The sequence below is a fragment of the Sitophilus oryzae genome, unplaced genomic scaffold (genome assembly GCF_002938485.1).
Source record: "Sitophilus oryzae breed Bouriz unplaced genomic scaffold, Soryzae_2.0 scaffold_810_pilon_pilon, whole genome shotgun sequence".
Classification (NCBI taxonomy): domain Eukaryota; kingdom Metazoa; phylum Arthropoda; class Insecta; order Coleoptera; family Curculionidae; genus Sitophilus; species Sitophilus oryzae.
In genome coordinates this window covers 6,550,283-6,565,622 of record NW_022147429.1, presented here as the reverse complement: position 1 = coordinate 6,565,622, position 15,340 = coordinate 6,550,283, and the positions used below count along the sequence as shown (strand labels likewise).

Genomic DNA, 15,340 nt, shown 5'->3' with positions numbered 1-15,340 from the left:
TTGTAGTTGTGCCGTTGTTCTCTATTATCAGCTCATCCAGTTCACTTATTTATGTATGACTTAATTAGAAAATATCAGGGGTGCTATTTCTTTAAAGTTCACAATGATGAAAATTTAAATCATCAAAGATAAAGGTCAAAAACATCGCTTCTTTATTATACCCGGGTATTCCCCTTGTTCTAGGTGCCCCGCTTAAAAAATGAAAACTGTATATACAGGGTGGTCCGAATTGTATTCGGGAAACTTCGGCAGCATATTCCGCAGATAAAGTCACTAAAAAAGTTTGTATAAGTGTATGTCCTAAAATGTTTCGTTTCGTAGATAGGGTGTAGATTCATTTTTATTTCGATGATTTTTGAACTAAAGTCTATAATTGGATGAAAATGGGCGTCTGGGTGTTTTCGATATCAGTATGACTCCAACTTGTAGCGGCGCCACCTACATATTTTTTCGCTGTTTTAAAGGGTAATAACTTTTCGTCCGTACCTGTATTACACTACTGATAAAAATTATACATGTTGACTGGATAGTTATTAGTCTGAAATAATAAATTTGAAATGTTTTTGTGCAAAGATTCAATAGAAACTGTTTTATCGTATTTCGTTTTAGAAAAAATCATGATTAGCTTAAAAAATTAAAAAGTTCCCAAATTTATCATTTCAGTCAATTATTTGGAAAAAAACGAAATAAAAATGAAACTTTTAGACCCTGTATCTTCGAATTTTTTTATTAGATCCTGTATCTTCGAAGCATTTTTGGACATAAACTTATACGAATTGTTTTACTTATTTTTATCTGTAGAATATGCTGCCGAAGTTTCCCGAATACAATTCGAACAACCCTGTACGGTACGTATAATGCATGAAAAATGACGATTATTGGTACCTAATATTCAGGCGATTTCAGAAATGAATATATGACGCTAATAAATTCATTCAATAACCCAAATCATAAACACTGAAAAAAAAAACAACGTTGCGTCGTCTTAACAAAAGGCCAAATAGCTGTCAACAGTAAAAATTTGATACGCCATCCATAAAAGACGTTCGACATTGTATAAATTGAATGAAGTTTTTCCAGACGTAGTTTAAAATTATCGCATCAAAATTCTTTGAAAACTATATGTAAAAAAATTCTGATATAAAAAATAATAAACTTGTTTGCGAATGAATATTCTCCTGTATACGAATATCTAACGGTTCTTAGGTTGTACGTTGTTAGGTAATCAGAACAAATCCTACTAATTATTATTAGTTGCAAGTAATATTAAACCAGTTTTCAACTCTACAATAATATTTTCAAACTATCAACTCTTCTATTTTTATCAACTTCTCAAAAAAAAACAAAGTAAATTTGCAAAATTACTAGTTTCCGATTGAAATAAGCATCAATGAAATCGAAAAATCTACACTACATGTTTATTATTTATGTATGACCTTATGGGGCTAAATTTTGAGACAATAGCACCTAATTAATTCTATACTTTAGTCTTATATCTAGTGCGACTTTAACATACACTATGATTATAAAAAATAATTTAAAACAATCTTATCTAACAGTTTGTTATAATCATACGATTTCTTTGAATTAACAATATTACTGTTTTAAATGGTATAAACAATATATTATATCATTAAATATAGTGGAATATTAGATAAAGCATTACATATTATATGTGATTTAATCTGGGGAAAACATCGATTTAATTTTACAGTACACACAAATCAATTGGTTTATATTGCTCTTTTCAATTATTATCATTTTTATTATAGATTTTAGTAATCACGGCTCTCGTTAGTGATTTGGATTATATGTTTGCATATCATTTTTTTTTGAAAATATGCCTAACACAAAATAAGTACAATAAAATCGCATTTCTAGAGGGTTATTTCAATATAACATTTTTTCCATTATTTTATTGTTTTTTAAGTATTTTTACTCAAAATTGTTAAAATATTTGAGAGCTATCTGAGAGCCTGGTATTTTTTAAACATCTAAATTTAGAATTTTCTTATTGTTGTACTTACATTTGAGTGTACCCTGTACAATAAATACAACTCAATACGAACGACAGCTATTTAAACATAAATACAGCTTGGATTAATAAACATTTTCAAATCCAAATTAAAATAAGGTTATATGAAAAAGTTGCCCTGTAATCGAATAATGCGGCTACAACGTACCGGGCTGATTTGTTGTATTTTTTCCCGCCTGGACGTTACGTCGCACATCTTCTAGTTGAATTAGCTAAAAAAAAACGAAAATACCCGATAATAAAATTAAAGCACCTCAATATGATATATCAACGAATGTTTGTATTTTTTCCGTTTAGTTGATATGTTATAGTCTTTTTTTTAAATGCCTGATAGCACAGGGAGAAGAGCTGGTGCCATAAAACATCATAAACTATAGCTACAACTTTTACAAATTCCATCAGCCGACTTGTTAATTTAATAAAATAAATTATTTTGCCCGTGAACGATCCCACAAAAGATTGCAGCAAACAATTTGTTCGCTTTTTATTACGTTTATTTCGTACTTTTTATTACCTTTATTTACGCGCACTCGGTATTTATTGCGGTGTAGATTTGCAAACATGGAGATATTTATTCCCAGCAAGATAAATCGTATTCTTGATTTAAGAGCGAAAACTATACTTTTAAACGTTAATTATTTCGTTCATCTTTTGGCATGTCACACTGTACACAAGAAAACGCCTTTTGCATTTCTAATGATGCTCTTGTGCTATCAGGCCTTTAGAAATACCTGTATATTAAATACGATATGTAACAATGACAATCAAGTGTCTATATAAATTAATCAATTCTATTTTAAAGCTTAATTTTAATCATCTGCCGATAAACCGTGCTCCTAATATTTTACGCATTTTGCCGTATTGTAGTTGATAAGTTATAATAACACATTTAAAATATACGAAATATAAACATACCTTCTCAATTGGTATACAGGATAACTCGCCTCCACCACACTGGGGTGGCGGTAGTGGTGTGGAAGGGGTAACTGGCCCTTTGGCTGTTTTCTCTTGTGCTTCCCTAGCTCTTCTTTCTTTCAGTTTCAGCGAGAATATTGCAACCGATCGAGCCCGTTTCATCAGGCTTTGCTTAACTCGGGTCTTCTTAGCAGCTAATTCTTCAGCTGCTGTAGGAAAAAATAATCTTGAATTTTTGAAGTCTGTCTAACGAGGCAGGAAAAAAATTGACAGATAACAACTGTCACTGTCAAAATCTTGTGAAAAGTGGCATTAAAAAAATTAAAAAGCTGTTTGAACTGTGAACTGCAAAAATCATTGTGGCATAACGTCGGTTTCCAATGTTTCATAGGTATTTCTTGTCCTTATATAAAATAAAGTTTCTTATATGCAACACACTGTATTTTATTTATGAAATTAAAAAGAAAATAATAATAAATTTGAATAAATAATATTTGGCGACATAATTCCAGAAAAAGCCAAATCGCTCCGAAATTATGAAAAGCTTTGGATCGCGACTTATGAAAAGCTTTGGATCGCGACCGTTGTAAAAATAGCGCCAATAGTATATATGTTACGGTTAAAGTCCGATGTCCGGTTAATATCGACATTAACCGGGTAATGTTTCGGTTTGGATAAAGGTTTGGTTAGGTTTTTGGTTGTTTTGTTGTGTGTTATTCTCGAAATTAACCGGGTAATGTCGATATTAACCGAATATAGGACCTTAACCGTAACATATACATTGTCCTTATGAGCACTTTCCGATCTAAACTAGTTTCCTTTATCTATGGTTGACAGACTATACTTATTTTAGCATTAATGACTAATTTAGCATTTTTTTTAGTTAAACTTATTATAAAAAGACGAAATTATTACAGATATATATTTATGATACCTCGTATGATACAACTGAACTCTTAAAATTTCTCTAGCTTATTACTTAATAAAGAATAAATATATCATAGGGTCTAAATCTTAGATTAAATATACTAAAAGCTACGACAACAACATTGAAAGTTATGTCTGCATAATAAACACAACTTTTTCGGACAAAAACTGATTTATTTCCGTTAGTAAACATTGATTTTTTCCTCAGAGAATGATCAATACGGGTACACCAATAAACAAACAGCGGTTTCTCATGTATAATTTGAGGACTTTTTAAACCAGGTATGTTGTACCTTTTCCATATTTAACCTAACAGTCTAAGAGCAAGCAACGTTTTCGAAGAAGTATTTTAAGAAAGCTGGCTCTTTGATAAATCTTTTACTATGCTCTCTGGAACAGCATGCGGTCCATCTGGCTGCCGATACCCGTTGCGTTCACTACTGCGCATCGGAAGAAGATCCTGTATTTTTTTTACTTAGTCCTATAAATTCTAGTATTGAATATAAATCGAACAAGTCTCCATAGCGCAGCGCGTAGAGTTTCGGACTACGAACCGAGGATTCAGAGTTCGAGACCGGGTCAGGGCAGAAACTTTTTTATTTTATTTTCGTTTATATTCTGATACTGGCAGGACCCGGTCTCGAACTCTGACCCCTCCCTTGATAGACGGATACACTCAATACTAGAATTTAAAGGACTAATAAAAATATAGGATCTTTTTTCAATGCGAAGTAGGGAACGCAACGTTTACCGTCCGCATGCTGTTCCAGAGAACATAGTAAACGATATATTAAAGAGCCAGCTTTCTTAAAATACTTGTTTTCCCGACGTTGCTAGCTCTCGTACTATAAAAATATAGGTTTGTTCCCACAAGCATCCAAACCGGTCAGAAACTTGTCAAATGTAGTTGATCACACCAAGTCATAAATATATCGTAAACGAAAAACATAGATTACTAATTCGGTTAACTATTTTGGACAGGTTTCTAATGCTCTGGGAACGAACCTTATATCGATTTATATCAAGTTATTTTACCTTTAGCGGTCTCATCAGCTTCTTGACTAGAAATGCTTCTTGCGCTATCACTTAAAGAAGGATCTATAGGGATAATTGGAGGGCGTATTCTCGGTCCTGTATTTTCTGGAGGAGATCTCGGTCTAGGAGGCCACATAGGGGTCGCTTTGTGTAGCTCGGTATCCGAGCTTGATGCGTCCTAACGAGAACAAAGCGTTCAGTGAATTTCGTACTTATTACTTTCGTCATATTTATGTTTTAGTTTATCACAGTATTGATGTACTAGGTAATTTGTAGTATTTTATAACACAAAAATAAGCAAGAATTAACAGAAAATAGTATATTACATACCGAATAGTAAAGCGTCAATATTACTATCGGCCATTATAGTCTGTCCAACGAGAAAATACCTGACAGTTGTATCAGTCATCGTAATTCACAAGTAAATTGTATTTTGTATCATTTTTTGTGTCTTCTGTCGAAATTTTCTCTGGTTCGTTGGACAGACTAAATCTGGAGACTGTAATAAAAATTTGCCTCCGAGGTTTGTGTACTGATTCATTTACAACCACGTTATAAATAAAAAATAGGTACAACATTTTATTTTGAAAATGGCAAAATGCAAAACTCAAAACCAGTAGAACAAAAAATTACTTTTGTTATTTTTAAACTTCGTCTGTCGCTCTAATTTGTGCAACAAGGAAAGCTAAAATGTCAGAAAAAGTTAATAACGAAGACTATTTTTACATTGGTACACCACCAAAACAACCTGCACAAAGACGGAAGAGACAGAAAGAAACAAGGGACATGAGAGAAGTCAAGTGACTGATGGAGGAGGGAAGTAAAGGTAAATAGTGTAACACTTAATGTTAGTAATGATAATATTACGTGGTGGTCGTAAATACATAATATTTACACGTATAAGAGTGTAGTGTTGTACCGGGTGTCCCACTAAGAATAGCTCTCGGCTGTATCTCGGAGAGTATTAGTCGTAGAGCTTGCGGAAAAAAAATATAACTAATGAGACCAAGAGCAATTGGTGGAAATTATTTTCAAGTTTGTAGGACGGCCGCTAGAGGGCGTAACTACTATTGAAAATAACAAAATGGAATTTTTAGGAAATTTTGCCTAGATACGATGAAATATAAATAATAGCTTCATAATCTTCTGTAAATTTTGGATCTTTTTTGTTAGAACTATTTTCCCCTATCTGCTAAAATAAAGTGGTGGGGGGAGTTTAGATCTGTTTTTAATTAAATATTAATAACTCCGGATTGAATGATCGGAATCCAACAAGCGAGGGCTCGTTTAAAAGAGCGTTTCTTACTCAACATTGTACCATATAAACAATAATAAAAAGCTTTTGAACGTAGACGCTAGGGGGCGTTGTCTTACAATTTAACAAACATTGCGCGTTTTTTCAAAAAAAATAAATGCGATAGTATATATAATTTTAGCTGATAGTAAAGAGTAATAAAAGCTTAACAAGTCAGCGAAAACCGCATCTTCATATCTTTTTTCAAACCAAAGTTATTAGCAAAATTCGCGGTATCACTAGCCCTCTTGATTATGACAATTCTATTAAAAAATAATATAAAAAAGATTATTTTATTCAAAATATCGACAATGATCCAGAAAACCATAATTACTAGGTGTATTAATATCTAATAATTAAGATACCAATGACAGTGGACAAGAAACGACACCTCAGTGAATTCATTGTAGGCTTTGGAAAAAAGTTGCTTTTAAACGGATAGTTTAAACATCAAAATATTATTATATCATATCAACAGCCTTTTTTTTATCTTTTGATTGTTTTTCTAAAAATGCCTTTCTTCAACAGAGAAAAAACGCTGCTAAGACTATCAAAATGTTGATCTAATAACACTTTGACGTTTATACTATTACGTCAAAAAAAACTTTTTTCCAATGCCTACCATGACTTCACCGAGGCGTCGTTTTTTATTAACTGTCATTGATATCTTAATTATTAGATATTAATAGATCTGGTGTTATGGTATTATGGTATATTGTCGATTTTAGAATAATCTAATCATTTCTATCTTATTTTTTGGCAGAATGTTCATAATCAAGAGGGCTAGTAATACCGTGTTAGAAAAATAAGGTAATTAAGGTCTTATATTTTCGTATTTATTATAATTTTGCTAATAACTTTGGTTTGAAAAAAGATATCAAGATGCGGTTTTCGCTGACTTGTTAAGCTTTTATTACCCTTTATTATCAGCTAAAATTACATATACTATCGCATTCAATATTTTTGAAAAAACGAGCAATGTTTGTTAAATTGTTAGACAACGCCCCCTAGCGTCTACGTTCAAAAGCTTATTATTATTGTTTATATGGTATAATATAGAGTAAGAAACGCTCTTTTAAACGAGCCCTCGCTTGTTGGATTCCGATCATTCAGTCCGGAGTTATTAATATTTAATTAAAAACAGATCCAACCACCCCCCACCGCTTTATTTTGGTAGATAGGGGAAAATGCTTCTAACAAAAAATATTCAAAATTTACTGAAGATTACGAAGCTATTACTTATAGTACACCTTATCTAGGCAAAATTGTGCAGAAACTCCATTTTCTTATTTTTTGTTGGAGTTGCGCCCCCTAGCGGTTGTTCTACAAACTTGAAAATAATTTCCAGCAATTTCTCATAGCCTCTTTAATTATAAATATTTTTTTCCGCAGGCCCTACGGCTAATACTTTCCGAGATACAGCCGAGCTATTCTTAGTGGGACACCCTGTACAGTAGCAGGTAATATATTAGTTTTACATATAAAGAGGGCTTTTTTTCGCGAAATTTTTTTTGGAAAATTTGGAATTTAAAAAAAAATTGGATTTTTTTTAGTTTTTAGTTAAAAAACTAATTCTTGATAATATGGCAACGTAGGTAGTGGATTAAATTTGCAAAAAAGAAAACCGGGAAAAGATCTAGTAGTTCTCAAGATTTAAGCAACAAATCAAAGTAAAACAACTCGGTTATTTTGGACGTATTTGAAAAACGGTAAAGAGAAAATATGTTTCTTTTATCGAGATCTATCAGCCCTGAAAATATTTGCACTTATTTAAGACTCATCCTGTATATGTAAAAGTAAATAAATATTAAGCAAGTTTTTGATTTAATGTTGTGGTAGGTAAATATAGATGGCGAGAGAATTATGAATTTGACAGACGGAATCCAAAAAAGACGGTGAAAATAATCAAATTTACAAATGCCATTAGTATTACACACTATTTCGTCAGAGGAACTATACACACTCCTGCTGGCAAGGCTTATGTTTGGGTCGAGATTTCCGTATGTAAGAAGAGTACAATGCATTTATAATGTACTGAACAAGACAAAACAGTAAAAATGTTGCCAAACGTATGCAATAAACAGAGAAACTGTGCACATTGCTAAGAGACGTGGAAGGGGATAGGCAGTTTCGTCCCGGTCGACTGCATAAATTTTATAAATTGAAATCTAGTACTTAGAATTCTAGGGAAGGGTATACATCATGCGTTCAGCTTCACGGGTTAATTATGTCTCGTTATACTTTATTTGTTTAGTTATTAAAGAATCGTTGTTGTACTTTCCTTATAGCTTGTAATTTTTTAAATACAAGTTGTAAATTAAGAGTTGGTTCTCAAATATTTACCACTCGGTTTATCACTTTTGGTACAAATATGTTGAACTGAGATAGTGCTAGACAGTGCTCGCGCTATTAGAATTCAAAAATCAATATCTCGAAATTCATAGAAATTATTGATTGTAGTTTTTTTAAATAACTTTCTTAACGTTTCTGCTATATTTTCTTCGCAGACAGTATGTGAAAATCTTTACAAATAAAAAAGTTACACGATTGCTGAAAACTGCTATGCCCTAAAGGTAAATGGCCCCTTTTTTAAATTTTTTTGAACGAAAAAAAAACAAACCTGTCAATTTTTTCTCATTTAAACATCTTGTCAAAGATCCGAACTTCAAAATAAAAAAAGAAAGTTTCAATATTCAAAGTAGTTTTTGAGTTATCGCGTGTTATATGTTAAGAAGTTCAGTTTTCAAATTACCATAATTACTGACGTTTTTCTTACCCAAACGATATTCTATAACTCGATTTCAGATGTCCAGAAACATATGTATTTAATGATTTTATGTAGTTATCTTTCCGAAAAAAATAAATAAAAATAAGTGTCTTTCGACCGTGATTTTACTACACTAGACAGGGAAAGGCGTACTTGTATCACTGAGAAATGTGGCAACGCTGCAACAGCAGATCGTAGCATTTTTCTTATTTAATAAGATCCCTAACCGATTCACTTCCACACATATAAATGCCGACCCAAAAGTAAGAGTTGCCAGCACGGTATAAGTTTCATCAAACAGACGCATTTTAGGGAACAAATCTTTGTATTGTTTGTGTTTGAAGTACCTATTACTATTAATACTATTAACATGCAAATGAATAAAAAGTGGTGCTTATAATATGTAAATTAGCGAAGACATTGTAGTAAACACAGAACTTATAGAACATAGTGACACATATGAATGGTTAGGTACAAATTGTCACTACCTTATTAGCGCTGTCCATTATTCTGGGTTTATTCTGTTTCGCAAGCGGAAATAAAAATAAATAAATCTACTATTAATAACCAAAAATAAATTTTCGTGTAAACTAATATTTTGTTACTAGTATGTGTTTGAATTTAAAGCTTGAAATATGTATAAGAAAACTTTATTTCCCATTTAATAATATTTGTACTACACCATCACTTGAAGAACATATCATTAATTACAACTGGTTTGTAATATAAAAAGTTGCAGAACGATGAACTTTTTACAAATTAAATTAAAAAGAATCTTATTCAAACTTTTTTATTTCCAAACACATATATAAAGAATGGCCTAAAGAAATTTATTAAGCAAACCCTGCCCAACGAGAGAATATGTGACAACAGTGTCAATTAGCTGTCATTTTAATTCAGAGCTAAATTTATTTTCTGTAATTTTTTGGATGTCATTTGTTGAAATCTTTCCTGACTCGTTGGGCAGTCTTTTTGTTTTTCTTCAAAAATCTATACTGCACATTTACAGTATGTTTCATTAATAAAAATACTATAATTAATAGAATCATATACAAAGATGTTTAAGTACTTATCTTAAATAAATATAGAGTATTCCACAAATTGTAAAAATATTAATAATGAAAATATCAATGTTTTAGAACAATCGACTAAAAACTAAAAAAAAAATTGTTAAGTTTCTTGTTGTTAAGAACTTCTTTAAAATATAGTATACAATTCGAAACACTTTGTGTCTAGTGTAATGAAAGATGTGATTTACATTTTTACAAAAGTTGGTGCGTACCTTAGGTGAAATGCAATCAGTACTTCGATGTATTTCATTATCTTCTTTCAATCTTCTTGCCCATTCAATACCTCCGCTGGGTCCAATGGTTAAATGATGAGTAGATTCTCCCTAAAGAGGCTTATTATAATTTTTATATACAATATCTATATATAATCGATAATAGTTATCAAATCAATTAAAACACGTAAATATATAAAAATCCGTTAATTCAAAGAATGTTTCCCATCTGGCATCACGCTCTTTTCAAGGGCGTTCGAGCATAGAACGAAATAGTAATAAAGTAAAGGTGAACGCGCACTTAATCGGCACAGACCGACTAGAAAAGGCGACGGCGGTGACTCGACTATCGTAGATATTGAGGTAGCAGTCCGGCGTCTACAGGCCGAACTTTTTTGTGGACGCTGTCTATATCTAAGATGGTCCCAGGTCGCCTGGGCTGGCCTGTCCGGAAAAAAACTTTAAGCTTGTCACAGTAATTGACAGTGACAGTACTTTGTTTTGTTTGAGACTAAATCCTAACAAAAATGGCCGCCCTGACGTCACACTTCCGTGGTCCATTCAGTGTAGGGGTGGGCGCGTGATGTGATTTTGATCTTGTCACGACGTGACACGATGTGCGTGATGTAATATTTAGGTTGAAATCACGATTTTCGTGCGTGAGCGTGCGTGATAAGGTTGGCGTTATTTGGTCACCAAATATTGTTTTTAAACAAAAACTTGGATGAGTTTAATGCTTAAGCTTACTTTAGTTTTGTAAAATACTTATTAGGTTAGAATTAAATGTTCATTTCATTTTTTATTTAATTTACTCTCTCTGGAATCACTGAGTTCTGAGTCGAAGTGCGTCAATCCGCGAATATGTGTATGACTGTAGAACCTTTAAAACTCGTGAGCGTGTGACACGGTTATATAGATATCTTTACGTACGTGAGCGTGAGTGAGCGTGCCTGTGCGTGACTAGGTTTGATAGATATCTTTACGTACGTGAGTGTGCATGATAAAATGTTCGTTTACCGTGAGCGTGAGTGAACGTGAGTCAAAAATTACTCACGCGCCCATATCTAATTCAGTGTGCGGGGTTACATTTATTTCTATGTGAAGTGAAAATCGTCGACAACTCTTAGTCAAGTCGACCGGCCGGCACCAATTCAGTCCGCGTTGTTTTTAAATGTAAAGACATCCGCGAAGCCAGAATTGTTTCTAAACTTATCTTTGTATATAAAAGGTAGATCGTCATGTTAGTTGTTTTTTTTTGGAAGATATTTAAGTATTTAAATGTTGTTTTACTAGTCCAATAATTTAATTTGTGTATTTATCGTCTATTTAAAAATCTCCTTTTATTAGAAGTTTTGATCTGATATCTTACCTCTGCCGGTATCCATTCTTTTGACTTCCTTGGCCTAAATGGCGGTATTTGTTGTATACTATCGGGAGTAATGCCTAACGGTGTCCTATGACTGGAAGTTATGGAACTCTGGGAAGTACTGGGAGTTGTTGGCGACGGAACCGGTGTCACATTGGAAGAAATTGTCTTATTGAATTCGGGAGTTTCTGCTTTCGGTTTACTGATTAATTCTTGTGATTTCTTGACGTTACTGCCATGAGATAAACTATGGCTTGGAGAAACCGAAAACCTAATCGTTTTACAAACAAGTTGACAACTATAAATCTTTATTTGTTACTGCATAAATAAGTTACTGTCACCCTACATATACAGTATGTAATTAAATTCCTTTGAAAATTAAGAATTGATGTGTACAAGAATAAATAAGTAGAGAGCCTTTGAGAAGATTTATTTGACATATAATATTTATTTTGCCTAGTGAGCTTTACGCCCTGGGCTACTCGAGAACGGTTCTGAAAGGAGCTGTGCGCGATAGCCTGGTACCTCAATATGGCGCGGAACAGTTCTGAACTTTATGACTCAGTTGAATGGAGTGACAGTATCGCGTGAACAGTTCAGAGCTGCACAACTGCGCGAATGGAGGACAGTAAATGATAACAACTGATTATTTATCAAAGCATGCTGGATACTAACCCTTGACAGTTATTTTTCAAACTGTCAACGGCAACGTTATTTTAATATTTAATGTCTGTCCAACGAGAGGATATATGATAATATATGGGATTGTTGTCTGAAATCTTTATTCACAGGTAAATTGTATTTTGTTATTTTCTGAATGTCGTCTATCTAAGTATTTCCTCACTTGTTAGACAAACTTTTATCTATTAATTTTACCTGCCAATAGTCTTTGCTTGTATTTCTTCTGGAGAAGGTGTAGCTGTGTTAGTAACTCTGCTAGCGTCTCTTCTGGCCCACTCAATTTTAGCCATTTCGGTAGCCAACCAACCCGGAATATCAGGAATAGCGCATGTTATAATAAATCTTATGACCAGCATTATATGCTTAAAATATGACGGAATATTAATGTATTATTTATATTTTTAATTGCTATTCATACCTCTAGTGCTACAATTAACAAAATAGTTTGTGTGGCAGTCATATCTGGGAACATACGATGTACTTGTCCAGATAGACCAATTAATGCACAGTTTACTAATACTGCCATAATACTCATATACTCCATACAGTTCTAAAAAAGTTTTAATACAATATAATATATAAAATATGTTTTAAATTATTTTTTCTGTTTAATAAAATACCGGGTGCGTCTTAAAAGTGACTCACCCCCTATAACTTTTTTATTTTTTCAGATAAAGCAACGGAATTTGGTATGTTAGTATATGACATAAATCAGGATTGACGGACTTCCGGTTTCACCGGAAATGACTACAACTTTTGATTTTAAAATGACACCCTAGGTATTTTTTTACTTTATTCGATAGAAAATGATACTCTGAATAGAATGATATATCATATGTCAACTTTTGACATTTTCGCATATGGTTTATTTGAAATTGTAAAATGCGGTTCATAATGACAATTTGACTCCAAATACCAAGTCTGTGGTATCAAATTATTCGTAAAAAAAATGTTTTTCCAAATATGCTAATGAGCCAATCTCGTTTCGTTTGAAAAAATTGAGATATGATTAAAAATACGATTTGGGCATCTTTTAACTGGTCAGAAAAAGACACTAAAAACATTAGACACTCAAATCTAATAAATAACATAGCCATGGCACTCTAGATTGAAATTTAAAATACAATTTGTTTTTGAGCGAATATGTCAAAAGTTGACAAATGATATCATTCGATTCAGAGTGTCATTTTCTATCGAATAAAGTAAAAAACAAATGAATACCTACGTCAATCAATCTTAATTTATGTTATATACTAACATACCAAATCTGGTTTTTTTTATCTGAAAAAAATAAAAAAGTTATAGGGGTGATCCACTTTTGAGACGCACCCCGTATATAATTAATTCCTTACTTGCCAAGTACCAATATTAGGTACTCTTTGTCCAAAAGGTCTTTGACATACATAAGCCAGTTTAAAAGCATCGCTGCGAATTTCAACGAGATTGTTGAACATGGCACACAAAGCAGCGGGTGGGAACGCAGAAGAAAATAATATTACGTAACCCAACTGAATTGTCATCTCTAGATAATCTGCAAAAGTCCCATCATACTAAAAAGAAAACAAAAAGAATGATAAGGTCAACAAATAAATATGTTTTATACATTTCTCTACCATTTAAATCCTAGCAGTGGTTTTGATATGTTTATATTTCAGAAAACAATTATAATTCATTTAAAAAAATTTTCTGGCTGTTTAGTTAATATCTCTTACTTCTAAATTTCGTACTTAATTTCTACAATTCTAAAACTCGAATTCAGTAGTAACTATAATACAGTAGGGCAGAAAATGAAAAACAAAAATTTGAATATCGTTTCAAAGAAACAGCTAAAAATATAGGAAAAGAGAATAAAATGCAAAATCGTTGTAAAATCGTTTTTATGTAGGGTGATTGACGGTCGATAGTAAGTTAGTCGATTGTGGATAACCAGTGATTTTCTTTTGAAAATTTGAATTTTTTCATAAACGCAATCAATCTAAATTATAAAAAATGTCTATACCTGTGTATACAGGGTGGTCCAAACTGTATTCCGGAAACTTCGGCCAGTATATTCTGCAGATAAAATAAATAAAAAAGTTCGTATAAATGTATGTCCTAAAATGGTTAGTTTTAGAGATACAAGGTGTAGAAATTTCATTTTTATTTCGATTTTTTCTAAATAATGTCTGAAGTAACGTCAATATTTGGATGAAAATTGTTGGCTGGGAGTTTTTTGACATGAGAAATTTGATTTTGATGTCAATATCACTCCTACTAGGAGGGCGCCACCTACATGTGTTTTAAGTGTTTTGAAGCGTAATAACTTTTTGGCCGTACCTGTATAAAACTACCAAGCAAAAAAGTATACATCTCTGTGACTTTTTACGTAAAAAATGGGCGCGTTCAGGGACGGTCAGCGGCTGAGTGGCTGAGTAAACGGTTTCCCTAAACGGTCTCTTTTTACACGCAAAAACAGTCAGCCGCTGAGTAAAATACTCAGCGGTCGTTCAGCCGCTGTGTTCCCCGAACGCGCACAATATCTCTTTGTAAAAATCGCTACGAGCAACCGTTCTTAAGATATTTGGAATGAAAATAGTCAATACATGTCATTATTGATGAAAAATAAACATTTTTGATAAACGTCAAATGAAATTTTTATTTTTGTTAATTAATCATAAATTTTTCTGCAAAAAATGATGATAAAACAGTTTCTGTTGAACTTTTGGCATAAAAACATTTCAAATTTATGATTTTAGTCTAATAACTATTTAGTCAACATGTTTAATTTATGTCAATGATGACAGGTATTGATAATTTCGATTCCAAATATCTCAAAAACCATTACTCGTAGCGCTTTTTACCAAGAGACCTTTTTCACGTAAAAAATGTCGTAAATGTATATTTTTTAACTCAGCAGTTTTATACAGGTACGAACGAAAAATTATTACTCTTCAAACCAGTTAAAAAATATGTAGGTGGCGCCCTCTACTAGTATACTTGTATTCATTTAAAACTTCCCAATATGGCGGATTTCACGGTATGGGAGGCTTAAAAAACGA

At 32.4% G+C, this 15,340-nt stretch overlaps 1 protein-coding gene across 5 annotated transcripts in view; it reads right to left on the bottom strand.

Annotated features, from left to right (window-relative positions):
- Positions 1-1,396: 1,396 nt before the first annotated feature.
- LOC115888971 (anoctamin-8) overlaps positions 1,397-15,340 on the bottom strand; it is a 40,619-nt gene continuing 26,675 nt past the window's right edge. For 3 of the 5 annotated variants that reach the window (XM_030908860.1, XM_030908862.1, XM_030908863.1), the window contains 8 exons: positions 13,655-13,852; positions 12,721-12,852; positions 12,498-12,664; positions 11,625-11,892; positions 10,256-10,366; positions 4,913-5,090; positions 2,951-3,159; positions 1,397-2,247 (listed from right to left, as the gene is read on the bottom strand). In XM_030908860.1, coding sequence (XP_030764720.1) covers positions 2,173-2,247; positions 2,951-3,159; positions 4,913-5,090; positions 10,256-10,366; positions 11,625-11,892; positions 12,498-12,664; positions 12,721-12,852; positions 13,655-13,852 — 1,338 coding nt within the window. In that variant the 3' untranslated portion in view covers positions 1,397-2,172. The remainder of the gene's footprint in view (positions 2,248-2,950; positions 3,160-4,912; positions 5,091-10,255; positions 10,367-11,624; positions 11,893-12,497; positions 12,665-12,720; positions 12,853-13,654; positions 13,853-15,340) is intronic. The other 2 variants (XM_030908861.1, XM_030908864.1) reach the window with 1 other exon arrangement.